Here is a 19,316-nt window from a genome sequence, read left to right on the forward strand (position 1 = left end):
AGGTTTTGATAATTTGCATCTTCATTATCATTTTGTTCCCAAAATTTAGTAATTTTCTTCTTAGTCTTGTCTTTGACCCAGCTATCACTCAGCCTAAGATTATTTAGTTTCCATGACTTTGTTTGAGTATGAAGATTCCTGTTGCTGTTGAATTCAACTTTTATTCCATGGTAGTCTGAGAGGATACAAGGAATAATTTCTACACTTTTAAATTTGCTGAGGTTAGACTTGGGTCCTAGGATATGATCTATTTTGGAGGATGACCCACAGACTGATTAGAAGAATGTATATTCAGTTTTATTAGGGTGAAATATTCTATAGAGGTCTGTAAAGTCCATTTGTTCTAGGGTCAGGTTTAAGTTTAATATTTTTTTGTTTAGTTTCTTCTTGGAGGAAACTGTCAAAGGGGTGTTAAAATCTCCAACTATTATAGTGCAGGAAGACATCAAGTTATTCATATCTGTTAGGGTCTGCTTTATGAATTGAGGAGCATTCTGGTAGGGTGCATAAATGTTCATTATTGAAATCTCTTCATATTGGGTATTTCCCTTGACAAGTATGTAGTAACCTTCCTTATCTTTCTTTATCTTTGTTGGTTTAAAGCCAATTGTATCTGCTACTAACATTGCAACCCCTGCTTTTTTCTGGTGTCTATTTGCCTGTATTATATAAGTCCATCCCTTCACCCTGAGTCTATTTTTATCCTTTAAGGTAAGGTGAGATTCTTGTATACAGCAGATATCCAGTCTCAGTTCATGTATCCAGTTAGCCATCCTGTGCCTCTTTAGAGGACAATTTAAACCATTCTTATTAATTGAGAGAATTGATACGCCTGGTTGTGCTTCAGATGTCATGATTTTCAGATGTCCAGTGGACATTTTTAATCCCTTCACTACTGTGCAAGTTGGGTTTTGTTCAAAAATTTCTGGGTGAATTTACTTTGGAGGGAGAGCATTGAGCTGGTCATTATGGAGGGTGGGTCTAAGAATATCTTGGAGAGCTGGTTTAGTTATGGCAAATTTCTTCAACATGTCTATGTCATTAAAGTATTTGATATCTCTATCACCAATGAAACTCAGTTTAGCTGGATACAGGATCTTGGGCTGAAAATTGTTTTGTTTTAGGAGATTGAAGGTCAATGACCATCTTCTTCTGGCTTTAAATGTTTCGGCTGAGATCTGTAGTCATTCTGATACTTCTCCCTTTGTAGCCCAAATCCATCTTGATTGTAACCTTGTGTTTAAGGCTCCTTTACTGTCAACTCTTTCACCTAGACTTCTTACAAGGAGCAGTTTTGTACATGTGAACTAGATCTACTAAGCTTTACCTACTTTCTCCAGTAGGAGGTTGTGAGGAGGAAAGTGATGAAAAGAGGGAGAGCAGAAAGCACAGAAGATAGCAAAGTTTCTGACAGTTCAACAAATTCTTTGATTTCAGTCACTGAGGATTGAGAGAGAAATAATTACATTATGCTGGGTAGTGAAATAACTTTCCCCTGATTTTTTGTGCTGGGTGATGACAGTTAACTTTTCCTTAACAATCCCCATGTTCCTTTTATATTCTTGAAATCCTGGGTGTTGGAAAGAACATCAGAAGTTCATCATGTGTCACTTCCCTCTGGCCAAGAGTATTATACCTAAACTGTCCAAGATGGATAGTTGTTTGCTCTGTTCCTCAAGTCAGAATGGTTATCAGGAAAATGATGGAAGAGAGGTGGCTGGCAACCTGCTCATAATAGGTTGTGCTATTTTTCTTTCCTTTTATTAAGTCATATACACATAGATCATGAATACATTTATTCATATGTGGGGTACAATGTGTTTATTTTTTAATACAATTTGGAGTGCTTACATCCAGGTGGCGTGAGCATAAAAACACACACAAACAGATAAGTGTGATCTGGTGAGCATCTGATGTTCTCAAATGAGAATGATGGGACTATCCAGAAAGAAAAAAAAAAGACCATATCCTTCACGAAAACCCCCAATATTTTTCATCTGTCAGAGATTTGTCGTCATAATATTTGGCCTAGAGGCTGGCAAAGAGTAGTTCCATCATAAATGTTTGAGTGAGTAAATAAATTAGCAAGTAAATACTTAACCAGCTACAGAAATGTGGCTGTCCAAGAGGAGTGTGGGTAACTCTTCCCTCCGTGTGTTCCCAGAGAGATCTCACTTATAGATGGCCATCAGGGCACTTCCAAGGAAAACTCAGTAGAACACTGGGGAATCAAGTAAATTTGGGAAATGCCAGATTTTTCTATTTGTTCTTTGGAGTCCTGTTGTGCATTAGCACATTAAGGGTTTTGAGAAGTTTGGAAACAAAGGAACCTGTTTGCATTGGATAAACTCAATATTTCCTAACTCTATTTGGCCAGAACCCTCCTTTGCATAAAACCTATTGACCATCCACACTGTAGGAAATAAATACTCTTTGGAGTTAATTGTTCACGTTATTGCCAAGGGAGAGATCCTATCTTCTTCATCTTGCTGTTTGCTAACTGGCACATAGGAGACATCCAGCAAAGACATTTAAAATGAAATGGCCGTGTAGGGTTGGCTGGGATGACACCATTCAGATAGAAGCAGCTTGACTACTACAGAGGTAAAGAGAAGCAGAGTCAGGATGGAGTCAGAGAGAGACAGAAGGGTGACACAAAGTGGATTCTGATTTTAAAGAGCCTGTTTTTAAACCAAGGAGATTAGAGCTTCACATACTCTTGAAGCCCTTTGGTTCATCTTTCTCAGTGAGGACAATGTTCCTCTTAAATCACCTGTGTTTTCAAGCTTTCACAGGTAAAATAAGCCCTGACAACCATAGATATACCTTATTCATGCTTAATGTTGATTATCAAACAGTTATAGAAATTTCATTTTTAAAACTTCAGCCAAGCGATTATTTGGAGATGAGAGATGTCTGGCAAAGACCATCTGAAGCTCACACATCGTTGCATTTGGGGACTGGAAATGATGCTGCCTTCTCCCCGCTTATTCCTCTCAAGTCCACAGCACTTGTGATGTGCCAGGGTGACGCTACTAGAGACTGTCGAGAGAGCAGAACTCCAGAGATGCACACAGGCAAAGGGGCAGAAAATAAGAGAGGAGCTATTATTAGCACTGGCCAAAAGAATCTCACTCTAGAACAGGGGTCCTCAAACTTTTTAAACAGGGGGCCAGTTCACTGTCCCTCAGACCGTTGGAGGGCCGGACTGTGGGCGCTGGGACAAGTCAGCTGCTAAGCAGGACAGGCAGCAGTGGCAAAAACACCCGGCAGGCCAGATAAATGTCCTAGGCAGGCTGCATGTGGCCCACAGGCCATAGTTTGAGGACGCCTGCACAGATATCCTGGGGAAATGCTATGAAAAAGTCTATATACAGCCCTGAATGGATGCCTTCAACCGGTCACCTTGTGATACCCAAGTGGTCATTGGAAATTGAAAATAGATAGAAATCAGCAGTGTTTCCAGTGTTGGTGTTATACGTATTATGAACAAAATAGTAGAACACAGGTTATCCAAAGACAGAGAGCAATGTACTTGAAAATTTATTCCTATTAACCACATTTACTTGCAAAATGACATTTAGCTCTTCTACAGTTCTCATTGGAAAATATGTTGAATCAAAAGTTTTAGCTTTCAAACTTTCCTTTTGCAGAACAACAAGAGGGTGGGTGGCCTGGGAGTTTTAGAGTCAAGCGTAGCTTGGACAGGTAGGCATGCATACCATAATCCCCAGATCTAAGCTTCAGGAGTAACTTAATTTCTTCATTATTTCTTTATTAAAGAATTCTATTCTTTTTATAGCTAGAGGTAGAGTAGGTCTCAAAGAGATTTTATGTTCATATTATGACAGAAATATTTTTCTCAGACCAGGCCCAGTGGCTCAGACCTGTAATCCTGGCACTCTGGGAAGTCCAGTTGGGAAGATTGCTTAAGCTCAGGAGTTTGAGACCAGCCTGAACAAGAGCAAGACACTGTCTCTAAAACTAGCCCAGCGTTGTGGTGGATGCCTGTAGCCCCAGCTACTCAGAAGGCTGAGGCAAGAGGATCTCTTGAGCCCAAGAGTTTGAGGTTGCTGTGAGCTGTGATACTACAGCACTCTACCCAGGGTGACGACAGAGTGAGTGAGACTCTGCTGTCTCAAAAAAAAAAAAAAAAGAAAGAAAGAAAGAAAAGAAAGAAATATTTTTCTCCAGTGATTATTGTGGACATACAATGGTATCAATTACTGAAGAACGTATTTGCTGTTGAAATCATGGGCTCACTTCTGTTGTTATCAGGGGTGTTACATTGAGAAGAATGCAGGGGACCTCCTCCCCCGGTGTCCGGCATCCACTCTGTTATGGAAACAAAGGGTTCTTATCGCAGAGCCTATTGATATGTCAAGTAATAAATGTGACAGTTGCCGGTTCTATTTTCCTTATCCCATCTTCCGGCAGAACTGAAACAGAACATATTTCTTACTAGTAACAGATGCTTGAACCCCTCTTTTGAAATTCCTCTGGAGAAGCTTGCCCTGTTGATTCCATGAGGCGATTAGGCAGGAGGTGGCTTCGTGCAGACGTCTGCTGGGGGGGCATTGTTGTAATTGCTGTTGTGCCACCCCTTGCTGAGTGCCATGCTTTTCTCTTGTAGGTGATGTGCCTTCAGGACTTTTTTGGTGATGATGACATTTTTATTGCATGTGGACCGGAGAAGTTCCGTTACCAGGATGATTTCTTGCTAGATGAAAGTGGTAAGGAAAAAAAAAAAAAAGTTCAAAACCAGGGGAAATTTGAGGCAGCTTTCCAAAATGAGCTGCACCAGGCCAAGATTATGTCAACTCCAAAGCTGCCAAATCAGTTTCAGATCCTCACCCAGCATGTCTTTTCCATATCTTGAATTTCTTTGATTTTTTTTAAATATAGAAAACAGATGAAATGATCATTCAAAAGGTTAAATCATTCAGAGGAATACATTACTGAGGGCTAATTTATAACCACTTAATAACTAAATTGATGTTTTATAGAAAACTGTGGTACAGATGTCTACATTTTAAATTATATATTTTTCTCAAAATTTATTGCTGAAAGATTTGTAATCATAAAATTATTGGGTATGTGTCTAGTTTCAACTTTTATGTGGGCTCATTTAATTCCTAACCAGGAAAATGGTTTCATATCCCTTTTTCCTTTAAATACTTCAGAGTTTGCAAGTCATTCACATCCCTAAGGGTACACAATTTTCCTTCATTCAGAGACTAAATGTTATCCTCTGTAATTGACAAAGGATACATTTATAAAGAGGGAAAGACATGTCTTAGGAAATGAATATGAAGGGTGGGACTTACAGAATGATTTTTTTTTTGGCACTATACATTATCTGAGAATCTTAACACTATATCACAGGTTAAGATTATTGCACCAAAGAGATCCTTCTTGATAATCTTCTAATTTATTTGGAGAAATATAAATATTTATTGACAAGTCAAATTCTGTCTCATTGGAAATGCTTTTTGAAGTAATAATGAATGTTTTTTGTTGAGATGAGTGCAGAAATATAGAAATTAGTGAACTTTTGGAAAATTAGAAGGGCAGCATTGAACACTAATGATAATAGCGTAAGCTGTGGTGTGACTAGGGTGGTGGTCTACCCCTGACGCTGCAGGTGCACGCGCACACACGTCACTTTTCCTACATATTATGTGCATGCCTACATATTATCAGTTAAGTGCATTTAAGAGTACTACAATTTTTTCATATTTAAAATGACTTAGAGTGTGTAGGAAGGCATAAGAATATAAAAAATTGTCCCTTTATCAGGAAAAATTGACATGTCTTGCCAGTCGTGGTGGCTCACACCTGTAATCCTAGCACTCTGGGAGGCGGAGGTGGGAGGAGGATTGCTTGAGCTCAAGAGTTCAAAACCAGCCCAAGCAAGAGTAAGACCCTGTCCCTACTAAAAATAGAAAAACTAGATGGGAGTTGTGGCTCGCGCCTGTAGTCCCAGGTACTCAGGAGGCTGAGACAAGAGCATCTCTTGAGCCTGAGAGTTTAAGGTTGCTGTAAACTATGATGATGCCACTGTACTCTACCCAGGACAACAGAGTGAGACCCTGTCTCAAAACAACAACACACACACAAAAAAAAACCCCCCAAACTTCAAGTGCCCAATGAAAATATAGATAGATGTATCATTTAAAGAGATTTATTTTGGTTCAAGGAACCCAACTGGAAGAGTGGTTTGGCATTTATTTTCTCCTAAATTTTCTCTATGCTTTCTATCTTTATCTCTGATAGACAAGCCCTTTGGGGCAAAGATTTATATAAATATACCTCAAGCATAGTGTCCCCCAGAGGGAGGGTCCTCTCCCACTCCACCCCCTTTTAATGATAAGACAGCTTTGCCATTGGGTAGAACAGGTGAGTGGTCAGAGTTAGGCAGAAGAGCTGACAGCACCATTTGGAGAAGAATAAATTACCTTGACATTCAATGTAAAGAAATTAGCTGCTTGCGATAGAATGATATGAGGGACCAGATGCATTCTGAAGTGAAAGTCCATTTGTTCCTTTGTTACAGAAGCAGCCTGTCCTACTACAACTGGAATACAGCTCAGTTTCAAGTCAGCAGACAGAATTGGTTCCTAAGCCCTCAGGTCTCTAACCCCGAGGGTTTCTAACCCCAAGGTAGACTTGAGGCTGTGTCTCCCATCTGTCTAAACTTGAAGAGCCCCAGGCTGGGCTTTCCCTCCCCCACGCACAATGTGCTCTTCGTGGGCCCAGGATTCCAGGGTACTAGCCCATAAACACAACAGAAAAATGCCCCAAATCTCATAACTTTCCCCTTAGAATCTTTTCTCATTGAAAAGAATGCGTGCAGATATGCAGAGATGTGCATGCCAGCATGAGCACACACCACACACACACACCCGCCCGCCCTCCCCAGGATGCTGTGCCCAAGGACATGGTACCCATCTGTTGTGGTTAGGCCTTGAGAAAGACCACTTCAAGCTACTTTGGTGAGAACTTCACATCCTCTCCTCCCTTGATGAATATAACCATTTCTTGGTGTGAAATGCATTTGCTGAGTAACGACGTCCTCCCCCATTCTAAAAGAAGCCCGTGGATAGGGAAGGGGGGGTTGGGTAGAAAAAGAATCTAAATTGAGATTTTACTTCCTTGGATGAACTTACCCTGAGACTGAATTCACACTTTGACAACTGCAATTTTCTGTTGCTCGTACAGCCTGTTCCTGTGCTAACGTATTAACAGTTGAATCATTTTTAAGTGCTCTGAGCATGATGTAGCCCAGCTTATCTGTACTTACTAAATGGTATTGGCACCTCGAGGCTTCATTTGGCCTGCTCCATAGTAGTTTCCTTAAAAGGGGTGTCAGCAGGGGTACAGACTTTTCTAGAATTAATACTTCGACCCTGTGCAGGGTTGTGCTTGATTAAATGGCGCCAAGAAGTGGCCTTTTGCCGCAAGGCAGCACTTTTATTTTATCTTTTGAAATTAACTCAGCTCTCAGTGGGTTCAGGATTAGCAATAATATATCCCTCTAATTACTGCTGGGAAAGCTCTGGGGGATGCCTCTTAAGGTCCTTCCAGGGAGGAGTTTTGCCATTACAGACGTGTATTTTATGGGGCCACATTGGAGCCAGATCAATATAAGAACACATGAGGGTGCTTTCCTCTTCCCCCAAGTTTGCACGTGTGGAAAAATATGCCTTCCTTGTTTTGGATCAGAATGCAACTGTTTTAGCGACGTTGTGATCAATCAGCGGAGCCTTAGCACCTTGGAAATGGTGGCTGGAGCTCCATAAATAGACAGACAGAGGCCACAGAGCCTTCCCCTGCACAGCGTGCTGTCTAATTTAGAATGGCAAAAAATAGTCAAGGAAAATGCCAAGTTGGAGACAGGAAGCTCAACATGGCTTTTGCTTATATGTCATTGACAAACTGACGAATCTGTGATTTGTTGCCATTAAAAAGGGACAGAATTTTGTTGAGAAATGCCTACCTCACAGGACAGCGAATTCCATGCCACCTTTTGTTGACCTCTCAGCTCCAAAGCCATTGCCCCCAAACTGCTTGACTGGTTCTTTGCCCACTCTCCCACTGAGACCTGAACTGAAGGTTCACCCTGCTATGCCTGCTACCTGCTCTGGGCTCTTGGTATCTCTTATCCTCTCCACTGACTTTTCTAAGATCCTTCTTGTTCTTTTTACCAACCCATTCCCACGCGCTCTTTCTTTTATTTATTTAATTTTTTTTGTGACAGAGTCTCACTATGTCGCCCTCAGTAGAGTACTGTGGTGTCACAGCTCACAGCAACCTCAAGCTCTTGGGCTTAAGCAATTCTCTTGCCTCAGCCTCCCAAGTAGCTGGGACTACAGGCACCCGCCACAACGCCTGGCTACATTCCCATGTGCTCTTGATTCTGAAAAACAGGCATGACTTTAAACTTCAGTATTTTTGCTTACATGTTGTATTAGTTTCTTAGGGCTGCCATAACAAAGTACCACAAATTGGGTCACTAAAAACAACAGAAATTTATTGTCTCACATATTTGGAGGCTAACAGTCCAAAATTAAGGTCTGGGCAGAACTAAGATTCCTCTAAAGTCTCTAGGGACGGGTCCTTCCTGCCTCTTCCAAGGTTCTGGTGGTCTCCGGCGTGCTGTGGCTTGGGGTGACACCTGCTCCTGTCTCTGCCCCCATCTTCCCGTGACCTTCTTCCATCTGCGTCTGTCCCTGTTCCTCACTTTTCCCCTTGTTGTAGACACCACCACCATCCGGATTAGGGCCCACCCTAGTCCAGTATGACTTCACCTTCACATGGTAGCATCCTCAGAAACCTTATTTCCAAATAAGATCCCATTCTTAGGTAGCAGGGTTAGCACTTGAACTGTGGGTAGCAGGGTCATTCTATAGTAAATGTGGTTGAGAGATGTCCAAGTTTTATTTAAACTTGGGTTATAAGTAAACTAATTTTTGTTTGTTTGGGTCTGTCTTTAGGGTTCTAGTTATAACATTATGCTAGGAGGGTACACACAATAGAGCCATAACTAGGTTGCCCCCTTCATCTCACCTTTCATAGTCAGGGAAGGTCCCTCCCCTGATGGGGGGCGATCAGGGAAATACTGGCAGGCAGTCCGGGAGTCTTAGCCATGCCTTGACACAGCCTCTCTTGAAATCTCTTTGACTAAGATGAAATATGTTACAGTCTGACTGGTATAGGTGGCTATACTTTTCATGGATTGAACTGCCTTGTCCAAAATGTACCTTGATGTCAAATGTACTGGAGGTGATCTCTATTAGAATTGGCCCATAAGGTCCCTGAAGGTAGGGGCTGCATTTATTCACCGAGAGCCACCCCACAGGGTTATGCTTTGGACTCCGTACACTTAGGTTAGTTAGAAATGCTCATTTGAGAATGTTAAAGGTGTGTGGGAGAGACCACAGGGATAGAAGCTGATATGGTTGAAGGCACAGTGATGATAACCACAAGGAGTCTAAAAGGGTGGATTGTATCTAAGAAGATAAAATCGAATTGGAATAACAAAAAGTCGTGCTCTAGTGAGGAAGGAAGGAAGGGAAGGGAAGAGAGGGGAGGGAGGAAGGAAAGAATCGGGAAGGAGGGAGGGAGGGAGGGGAAGGGAAGAAGGAAAGGAAGAGAAAAAAAGAAAAAAAAAAAGGAAAGGAGGACAGGCCTGTCCTACAAGCTTGATGAAGAGCAGTGTAGTTCTCACAGCGGCACATGTGAGAACTGCCTTTTCTTGAGGACAGGCTTAGTGTGAGATAGAACGTGATGAGCATCATTTGCTGTGTGTGTTCTGAGAGCATTGTATCCCATCTTGTAAAACATTTCATCCCCTCTGATTGAAGATAGCAAATGTGAGCTGAAACCAGAAGTTAAAATTAAAATGTGTTATTTAACATTCACAAAACTAAACAAGAACAGAAGAAATATAAATAAGCCATCAAGTGATGTTTTTATTACATAAGTTTGTGATGTTTATACTTCCGAAGTTACTGGGTGCGCACACGTATACCCCCGTGTGCATGCGTGGTGCCCTGTCTCTGGGGAACTGCCAGCCTAGTGTCTGCTTGCACTAGACAGACCCATCTGGAGTACAGTGTTTTTCTTGGGTATGTGATTCCAGAGTGGACATTTCCTCAACTTCTTTATAGACTTTCGTGGTATTGGACGCCCAAGATCCACTTGGTAAATGTTTCGAGAAATATTCCATCCTGGCCACTTTCCTAAATAAGACAAGACAGAAGTTGTATTAGACAGGTCCTGTTTGCTTTCCCTAATTCTGGGAGATAAGAAAATAGGAGAGAACCTGGAACAGTAGAAACGGTATTGGAAGAGAATGGAAGACACAGGCCTCATCCAAGCTCTGGGTCCCACTTGCTGTGTGGTCTCCATATTTCCAAGCCTGTTTCCTATTCTGTAAAACACCTTTTTTTCCTGGGTTGTAATGGACCATAAATGAGATAATAAATGTCAGAGCACATTCAAAACTGTGTTCCTTATTACTTAGTAAATGATGTTGGTGAATGACACCTCAGCTGAAATATACCCTCCTAGTGGGTTGCAGCTGGACTCAGCCATATAGATTCATTTGCACGACTTAATTTGAGACAGATGACTCGAAGATTTGCCTTTGGTGCTCTTTACAACCACAAAGTGATTACTGTTGCTTTCTTCCACTTTTAACTTTTGTTTCTATGATGGAGGTGAGAGGGAATTAAAGGTCCTTTGAAGATAGCCACTCTTTTCTGGAGGGAATCTTTCAAAGATTAAATGTAACTGCGTTTAGAAGAACTAGTCAAACTTATAAAAATGACAGCATTCAGGCATCCCAGCCCTTGGGAAACATCTCCCTGTCTCTGTGTTTGTGTGGTTTGGGGTCAAAGCATTCTCTGAGGCCTTCCTACTCTACCCTGAGACTGGTGATGCTGAAAACCAGGTCATTGGGAATCTCTGGAAATGTTTAGAGTTAGGACAAAGACTAGACTTCCTCAGAAAGTGGTTTTTGAGCCACTCTTAACAAAGCTCATTCATTCTTTGACTCATCCAGTCGCTTATTTAGTAAGCTAAGCTATCTTCCTATGTGCCAGGCAGTGTGTCAGTCACAAATAACTGCAGGTACTAACGCTTAACATAAAATATGGACCTTCCTATTGACTTTGGGTATTACTATGTATAAAGATGTCACAGGATCATAGGTTCTGAACTTTGACCCAGATAGTAAATGTAGCTAATTGCTCTAGTGGATTTTGTCTCTTAGGAAAAATATTGTGGTAAAGCGACTAATGGTTCAAGATAGATTGACAGTTCTTTATAGATTTAAGTGAATTGAATTATAAGGCCAGTTTACCTTAATCTGTGGGCACATTTCTTTGAGATTCATGGTACTTATTGGTGCTGGAATATTGTATTGTTTCAATAGCTGTTAATTCAAGAAATGCACAGTTCTTATTTTAAAGAAACATTTTAGCTGTGTTGTTGAATAACTGGAAGTTTTTGTGACATTCCATGGTCTAATTAAAGAAGGATGTAAGATCTGGCATGATCATTCCTGATCGCATTGATTTGTAGAATTCAAACTGATGTCTGCGACAGAAGGTTTGGGGTTTTTGTTTGTCTTGCATTTTGAATAGAGAGCACCTTGGCTAATGGGCTTTGCTCAGTCAGCAAGTTTCCACCTCTGACAGTGGAACGCTGCAGGGGCTTCTGTAGACTCTTTTGATCAGAGCTAAGTTTTAGCTCTTGCATAAATACAAAATGTTCCAGAACATAGTGATATTTCAAATTTAATCAACTGCAAAGCTGTGGAAACATATAGAATATTGTACTTTGGAAAAAGAATCTAATTCCAGCATAAATTAGTTCTTTTGCTTCGAATAGATAATTTTCTACTTGGGAAATCCAGGCGCTGTATAACACATGCAGTCTTTACATTTTCTCTCTTAGTCCTCAGAGGCTTCTCTTATTCAGTCACAGTGACACTAGAATTGTTGACATGGGAAACTCTACAAAATAGAGCATTAAATGTCCTTGGAGGTCATCATGTGGCCTGCCCGTCCGTGGGGAAACCCTCCCCACAGTGTTCCCACAGGTGTTCATCCCCAGCGAGAACCCTCTGTCTATGACAGCTTGCAACTTTATAAGAAGGCCAGTTCCACCACCACTAGTACTGATTTTTAACAAGTTCTTTCTTGTATTGAGCCCCAGTCACTCTGTCTCCAGCTTCTACACAGCTTCCTAATTCTGGCCTTGAGAGTAATAAATACCACCCACTGCCTCCTTCCTAAATTCTTTCATTTTCCTTTTCTCCCAGGCTAAGATGCCCCTCTGTGTTCCCTCATCTTCTTCCCTGCTTCCCTCACCCTTCAAAGGAAGAAGAGTCTCTTTTCCTCTCTAAAACCAACAATAGTGCTGCCCCTTTCTCTTTGTGACTTGCCAAATCAGTATTCCTTTCCTGTTGTTCTAGTGGATTTGCTGTTTTTTTCTATCTCTCTCTCTCTCTCTCTCTCTTTTTTTTTTTTTTTTTTTTTGAGACAGAGTCTCACTTTGTCACCCTCAATAGAGAGCTATGGCATCATCCTAGCTCACAGCAACCTCCAGCTCTTGGGCTCAAGTGATTCTCCTGCCTTGGCCTCCTGAGAAGCTGGGACTACAGGTATGTGCCACTGTTCCCATCTATAGTTTTCTATTTTTAGTAAAGGCGGGGTCTCATTCTTGCTCAGGCTGGTCTTGAACTCCAGAAATCAAGTGATCCACCTGCCGTGGCCTCCCAGAGTGCTGGGATCACAGGCATGAGCCAGGCCAAATTCCTCCTGTCCTAAAAGACCCATTGGTCTTTCTGTCATCTCAACAAACCATGTTGATTTTCTTTCTCTGCCAAACTGCTATAATAATAATAATAATAACAACAACAGATTACTGTTCGAAAGCCTCCACTTTCTCATCCTGACTCATTTCCTATAGTTTTGGGTAACTGGTACATAGAGCACACAAGAATTATTCTTTTTAAAAAAATTATCTTCTCCTGTCATTTTATATTAATGGTAGAAGTTTTGTATTTGCCACTGGATGATGGCACGTCAATGATCCCGATTTTTATGGTCCTTCCTTAGAGGGTAAAAAATGTTCTGGACTACAAATTACCATCTCAATTCCGAAGCAAAAATGTCTAGTGTCATGTGATGGTCATTCAAAATGTAGAGTTCTTCTTCCACACCTGTCCAGGCTGCACTGTTGCAAGCCCCTTCTCTGAAATGAAGGAAAGGTTGCTGCCTCGTGTCCCACTCTGTCCCCTCCTCCCTGCCATTCTGACCTCTCCAGCCCGGGAATATGGGGGTTGAGGGGTGGTGCAGCTGATGAGGAAGGGATGTGGGAAGACCTTAACTTGGCTGTTCTGTTGAAAGATGGCTTTAAAACCCTCTGGCCAGCAATGGTTATTTAAAGCCAACTTCTCTTAGGGGTGTTTTCACGGGTTCTTCAGGGACTCTGGCTGGGAACATTCCACTCTCTGCTGATCTGGTCTGATGTGGTCTGTTCTGTTGTTTCCAGCTTTGGCTGTGTCTCTCCTGTTCCAAAGCTCTCCCTGTTGGCCTCAGATGATCCTCTCGGGAAGAATCTGAATTAGCTCCCTGCCAGCTTGTTCCCTCAGCTCCATGGAACACTCATACATCCTTCACCCCCAACAACAGGCCCCCAGCGCAACCAAGCTTCCTTTCATGTGCTGCCAAAGGTTCTCAGGTGAAAGCTAAACAAACAAACAATGGTCTGTTATTTCTACTGTTTCTCTCTGTCCCCAGAGGACACTGACCAAGCACTTCCAGTCTGCCAGTGAAGCCCCTACTTAGATGAAGAGAGGCATCTGTGCTCTTTTAGAGTGATGGGATTCATAGTACAGCTCTTTTTAAAGAAATCTTCTCATGCATCCCCCTTCCCCTTCCCCTTCCCTTCCCTTCCCTTTCTTACCCTTCCCTTCCGATTCTTTTCCTTTACTTTCCAGACAGGGTTTTGCTCTGTTGCCCAAAATAAAGTGCAATGGTGCAGTCATAGCTCACAGTAACCTCCAACTCCTGGGCTCCAGTAATCCTCCTGCATCAGCCTAAGTAACTGGGACTACAGGGACACAGACAACCAGTTAATTTTTAAATTTATTAGAGAGACAGGATCTCACTATGTTGTCTAGGCTGATCTCAGACTCTTGGTCAGGATTACAGTCATGAGCTGCCATGCTCAACTTTCTTTCTCTGTAATAACTTAAGCCTTTTTTTTTTTTTTTACAAAGTGAGTGAGAAGACTAGGGCCTGTAACTGTTTATCTCTGCTTTGAACTTTATGGAAAATGATCCATCTCATGCTCGTTTTTGTATCTGATACATGTTTCCTTGGAGTCTGGGTGAGACTTTGATACCCTATTATATTTACAACTGGCTTCTCTGCCTACTGTGTGTGATAGTTCCAGTAAGCAAGGATAAGCTTCAAATCATTACCTCCAGTGTTTTCTCCTTTTTTTCTTTTTCATCCTCCTCGACTTCTTTGCAACATTTGACACTTTTGATAATTCTCTCCTTGAAATTCCCTCCCTCTGACCTTTAGGGTGTGTTGCCATCCTGGTTCTCTGCCTGCCTCTCTGACCACTCCTGAGCTTCTTTCAGGTTTGTGCTCCTGCCCTATATCCCTTAATAACTGTTCCCTGAGATTCATTTCTCAGTCCTTTTCTTCTACTTAATTACTTTGTATTCCTAGCCAAGTTCATCTCCTCTGATGGCTTCAGCAATGATGGCTGTGGTAGACAGTGATGGTGACAAATGGCAACCAGATGGTCGGCAATAAGCAAAGCCTTTGAAGTCTGTATAATTTTCCCAAATTTACAATTAAGGAAATTAAGGCTTAGAGATGATAATTTAAAAAATGTTCAAAGCTGCTTAGCTACTACCAAAAACAGAGTTCAAGCCTAAGTTTGTGTTTGACAACACGTTCTTAACCTCTTCATGTACCTCCTAACCCTCTAACCCTCTCTGCTGTCATGAGCTCCAGGGCCATCTTCCCAGCTGTCTGCTATGAACGTCCCTATGACTGGTCCACAGGCACCCGAGACTCAGCACCCGCTGCAGCTGAACTCATCCTCTCATTGGTCAGCTTTCTGCTTCTCTTTGTGTTTCCCGTATTGGTTTGTGGCGCCAGCATTCTCCTTAACACAAAGGTTGCAAAATAAAGCATCGTCTTTACTCTTCCTCCTGTTCAGTCCACATAGCCAGCATCTGTCCCCTGTTCCCCAGTGCTACTGCCATTATCTTAGGTCATTATCCCCATCCCCTGCTCCGCCTCCTAGGAAGATGCCTGAGCTTGCTTTCCTGGGTGGGGCCACTAGCCATTCACACCTTGCTTGGACACAAATGGATTCTCCTGAGTTCACTTATACCCCATGTGCCACTTGGGGCAGCTGTAATCTGGCTCTGTTGTATCTTTCCAGCTGATACTGTTGCTTTGATCTTCCTCTGCACTCCAGGCACAGCACTGTTGCTTGGTCTCCCCAAAGCCGTTTATTTTCACTATCTCCACTTTTACTCTACTGTCTAGTCAATGTGGGACATTCTTCTTCCTCCTCTGCCCCTTCCTAGTCCACTGAACTCCTTCTTGTCAAAAGTGGTCATTTTTGTAAAGCTTATCTATCCTGGTTTCAATCAGTTTCTGATTTCCCATTCTTCTTCCAGCTCTTTTTTTTATTATGGTACTTTATTAATTCCTTTTTGTTTTCAGTTTTTTCCAAAATGTTCCTTGTTTATGAACACTTATCACATGTAATTCTTGGGAAACCTCTGCAGTGTGGCTTTACAAATAAAGAAGGGCACATTAGGAGAAGTTAGGGGGTTGGTGCCTGTAATTCAGTGGTTAAGGTGCTGGCTACATACACCGGGGCTGGTGGGTTTGAACCTGGCCTGGCCTGCTAAACAATGATGACAACTGCAACAAAAAAATAGCCGGCCATTGTGGCGGGCGCCTATAGTCCCAACTATTTGGGTGGCTCAAGCAAGAGAATCTCTTAAGCCCAAGAGTTCAATGTTGCTGTGAGCTGTGATGCCATGGCCCTCTCCCGAGAGTGACATAGTGAGACTCTGTCTCCAAAAAAAGAAGTTAGGAAATTACCTATAGTCACTGTGTTAGTCAGGGTTCTCCAGAGCCACAGAACCTGTTTTTACATATGTATGCGTATGCGATACGTATATAATGAGAGAGAGAGAGAAACACATATACATGTAGCGAGAGAAGTTGATTTACTGTAAGGAATTGGCTCACGTGTTTATGGAGGCTGAGAAGTCCTATGTTCTGCTGTCTATAAGCTGAAGACCCAGGAAATCCAGCCTGAGTCCAAAAGCCTGAGAATTAGCCTGAAGGTGTAAATCCCCGTCCAAGGGAAGGAGAGAATGGAATGAGCCGTCTCAGCTCCAGCAGTGAGGTGATTTCTCCTTCTGCTGTCTTTGGTTGTATTTAGGCCCTTATGGATTAGGTGATGCCCTCCCGCAATGGGGAGGGCAGTCTATTTTATTAAACCCACCAATTCTAATGCAAAATCTCACTTAGAAGCACCCTCACAGACATACCCAGAAATAATTCCTAATCTGGGCACCCTGTGGCTCGGTCAAGTTGACACACAAAACCCATGATCACTGTCATATGCAGCAGGTAATGGAGGTGGGATGAAAACCTCGAGGCTGGACTCCGTATTCTGTCTCACTTAACTATAAGTGCCTTGAGGCTGGGTCTATGTGTCTGTATCCCACCGTACCTACCAGGGTGCTTTTGAAAACTGTCAAGGTACAGGAGATATTAGCTGAGTCAACGGAAGCAGAAGGAATCTGCTCCACCTGTCAACCCTTCAGATGCTTGAGGCTTGGAGCCTGGTATTTCCCAAAGGCTGGTGTTTCCAGGGAGAATTCCTTCACTTGTTTTTTTAAGACCAGCCTACCATTCTGTCTGTACTTCTCTGGATACATCTCTGGATATGCAGTACTGAGTATTGGTCAGCAATCTCTTCCTTAAAATGTTACCCAGAACTAAGGGCCACTTGGTGGCCTCAAATAACATCAACAATACAAACTTACTTGATAGAGGCATCAAACTTGTGCAAATGCAGCCTAAGAGTGATTATGGTTTCTTTGAATGGTTGCCACACAGTGCAGGGTCATGGTTAGCTTTTGGCCAGATGAACTCTCTGGGACTTTCTGAAGTGAGGTCAAGCCAGGTTATACTTATTTAATTGCATATTTGAACCTCCACCCAGTGCTTTAATTATGTTCATGCCAGATAGCATCTTATTAATTTTAGTCATTAATTCTGGCCATTTAAGAGCCCTGGGCGTCCAAATTCTGCCTGAGGGTAAACAATGGCAGACAGGAGAGTTGAAATAAAGTCTGTCTAAATTCTAGCCCCTTGTTCTCCCAGCTAGGTCATGCTGCTAGGGGCCTTTCAAGCCCCAAACCAACAGCTAACTGGCTAAAACCTCTCCGACAACATTAAAATGTGAAAAGCTAAGGTGACCCAGGTGGTGGAATAGCTCAGCCTCAGTGTCCAGCCTTGTTTGGGTCATTCTCTGTCAGCATCTGGGTAACAGACTGTTAAAAGATAATCTTCGGCACATTAATATTTTAAAGTTTATTTAAAGAGGCAGCAATTCATGAATCAGGCAGCACTAAATGAAAAGCTGTTTGGCTTCCAACAAAGGAACATGAGAAGAAAGTGGATTGAAGTAAGGCAAGGAGGGCATTTGGTTGGTTACAGAGGATCAGTCGCCTTACCGGGGTCATTCAGTGGAAAGTCTCTAGTTAGAGAGTAGTTGGCAGCGTCCCATGGCAAGCTGAAGTTTTGTTTTACCTTTTGCACTGAGTTGGGCTTCTGTTTGTTTACATTAGAGCCCAAGGTGCTGGAGCTGTCTCAGCCTAATAGAATCCCATTTTTTTTTTTTTTTAACAAGTCCTACAGAGGAATCCGACAGATTTTTCGTTCCTTGCACAACCCACACAAACCCCCAAGTACAGGAGAGCATCTTAGGACATTCCTTTTAATGTGGATCCACAGGCCATATGAGCTTAGGTTTTTGTTTTTGTTTGAAATCTGCCAATTTATTTTCCCACACCATGCAGTATTAAGAGCCTATTATGTGTCCAGTATTCTTGATGTGTAAACAAAAAAATTCTGGAAAGTTAAATATCTGCTCACATGAAAGTAGATAAAGTGAAAATCTCTGTGGAAAATACTTGATGTGAAAGTGATTGTAAAATCCAGTTTCAAATTCCGGGCCAGTTGTGGTGGCTCACGCCTGAAATCCTAGCACTCTGGGAGGCTGAGGCAGTAAAATCCCTTGAGCTCAGGAGTTTGAGACCCAGCCTAAGTGAGCACAAGATGCTGTTTCTACTAAAAACAGAAAAACTAGCAGAGTGTGGTAGTAGGCTTCTATAGTCCCAGCTACTCAGGAGACTGAGGCAGGAGGGTCCCTTGAGCCCAGGAGTTTTGAGGTAGGCTGACACCACGGCACTGTATCTAGGGCAACAAAATAAGACTCCATCCCAAATAAATTTAAAAAAATCAAATCTAGGTAATAATTTTATATGTGTGTGGATATAGGCTATCTTTATAGATTTTCATTATTGGAGGTATTCTGAATAACTAAAATATAACAAGATGTTGATATTCTATGACCCCTCACCACCTAAAGCCAGATTTTCTCTCTTTAGCTCCGGAAAATAAACACATGGATAAGCTTTTAGCTAAAAAAATGATTATGTAGGTGATATCTTCATGTGGCAGGAGATAGAATCACTGTGAAGCATGAGTCCCACTTTTCTTGGTGACCTAAAATAGGTATGAAGAAGAATTTCTCTAACTTCACAGAAGTCCTGGTCAAACAATCACAGAACAAAGCCGAAGGAAAACAGTAGCCCTGTGAAGAAATTCTAGCAACTGAAGTAGAAAAATCCATGCCCATTAGCTCAGAGGCGTGAGTGAAGGCACACACTGTGGACTTGCCCAAAGGCAAAAACCAATCTCTACATTTAGTTTAGTTAGGAAGGTATTCTAGGGCCAGCTGCTTCAGCAACTGCCTTTTGTTCTTTGGCTGAAGTCCCCCTGATATGACAGCTGGGACCCATCCCAATCTGACCACAGAACTCTCTGCCCAGCTCTTGGGAACTAGGGCTATAAAGCTTTTGGGTTTATTAGCTCTGTAGAAAAAAATTTTTCTTATTATACAGGTTTCCCTCTCAACCTTAACATCACTTTAGCCAAATTTATTTTTAATGCCTGTTATTT

The 19,316-nt window shown here is 42.1% G+C and overlaps 1 protein-coding gene across 4 annotated transcripts in view; it reads left to right on the plus strand.

The window, feature by feature from the left end:
* DCLK1 (doublecortin like kinase 1) overlaps positions 1–19,316 on the plus strand; it is a 352,892-nt gene that overhangs the window by 175,118 nt on the left and 158,458 nt on the right. For all 4 annotated transcript variants that reach the window (XM_023519275.1, XM_023519276.1, XM_012811600.2 and 1 more), the window contains exon 3: positions 4,634–4,733. In XM_023519275.1, coding sequence (XP_023375043.1) covers positions 4,634–4,733 — 100 coding nt within the window. The remainder of the gene's footprint in view (positions 1–4,633; positions 4,734–19,316) is intronic.

The sequence above is a fragment of the Otolemur garnettii genome, unplaced genomic scaffold (assembly GCF_000181295.1).
Source record: "Otolemur garnettii isolate 467f Iridium unplaced genomic scaffold, OtoGar3 scaffold00167, whole genome shotgun sequence".
Classification (NCBI taxonomy): domain Eukaryota; kingdom Metazoa; phylum Chordata; class Mammalia; order Primates; family Galagidae; genus Otolemur; species Otolemur garnettii.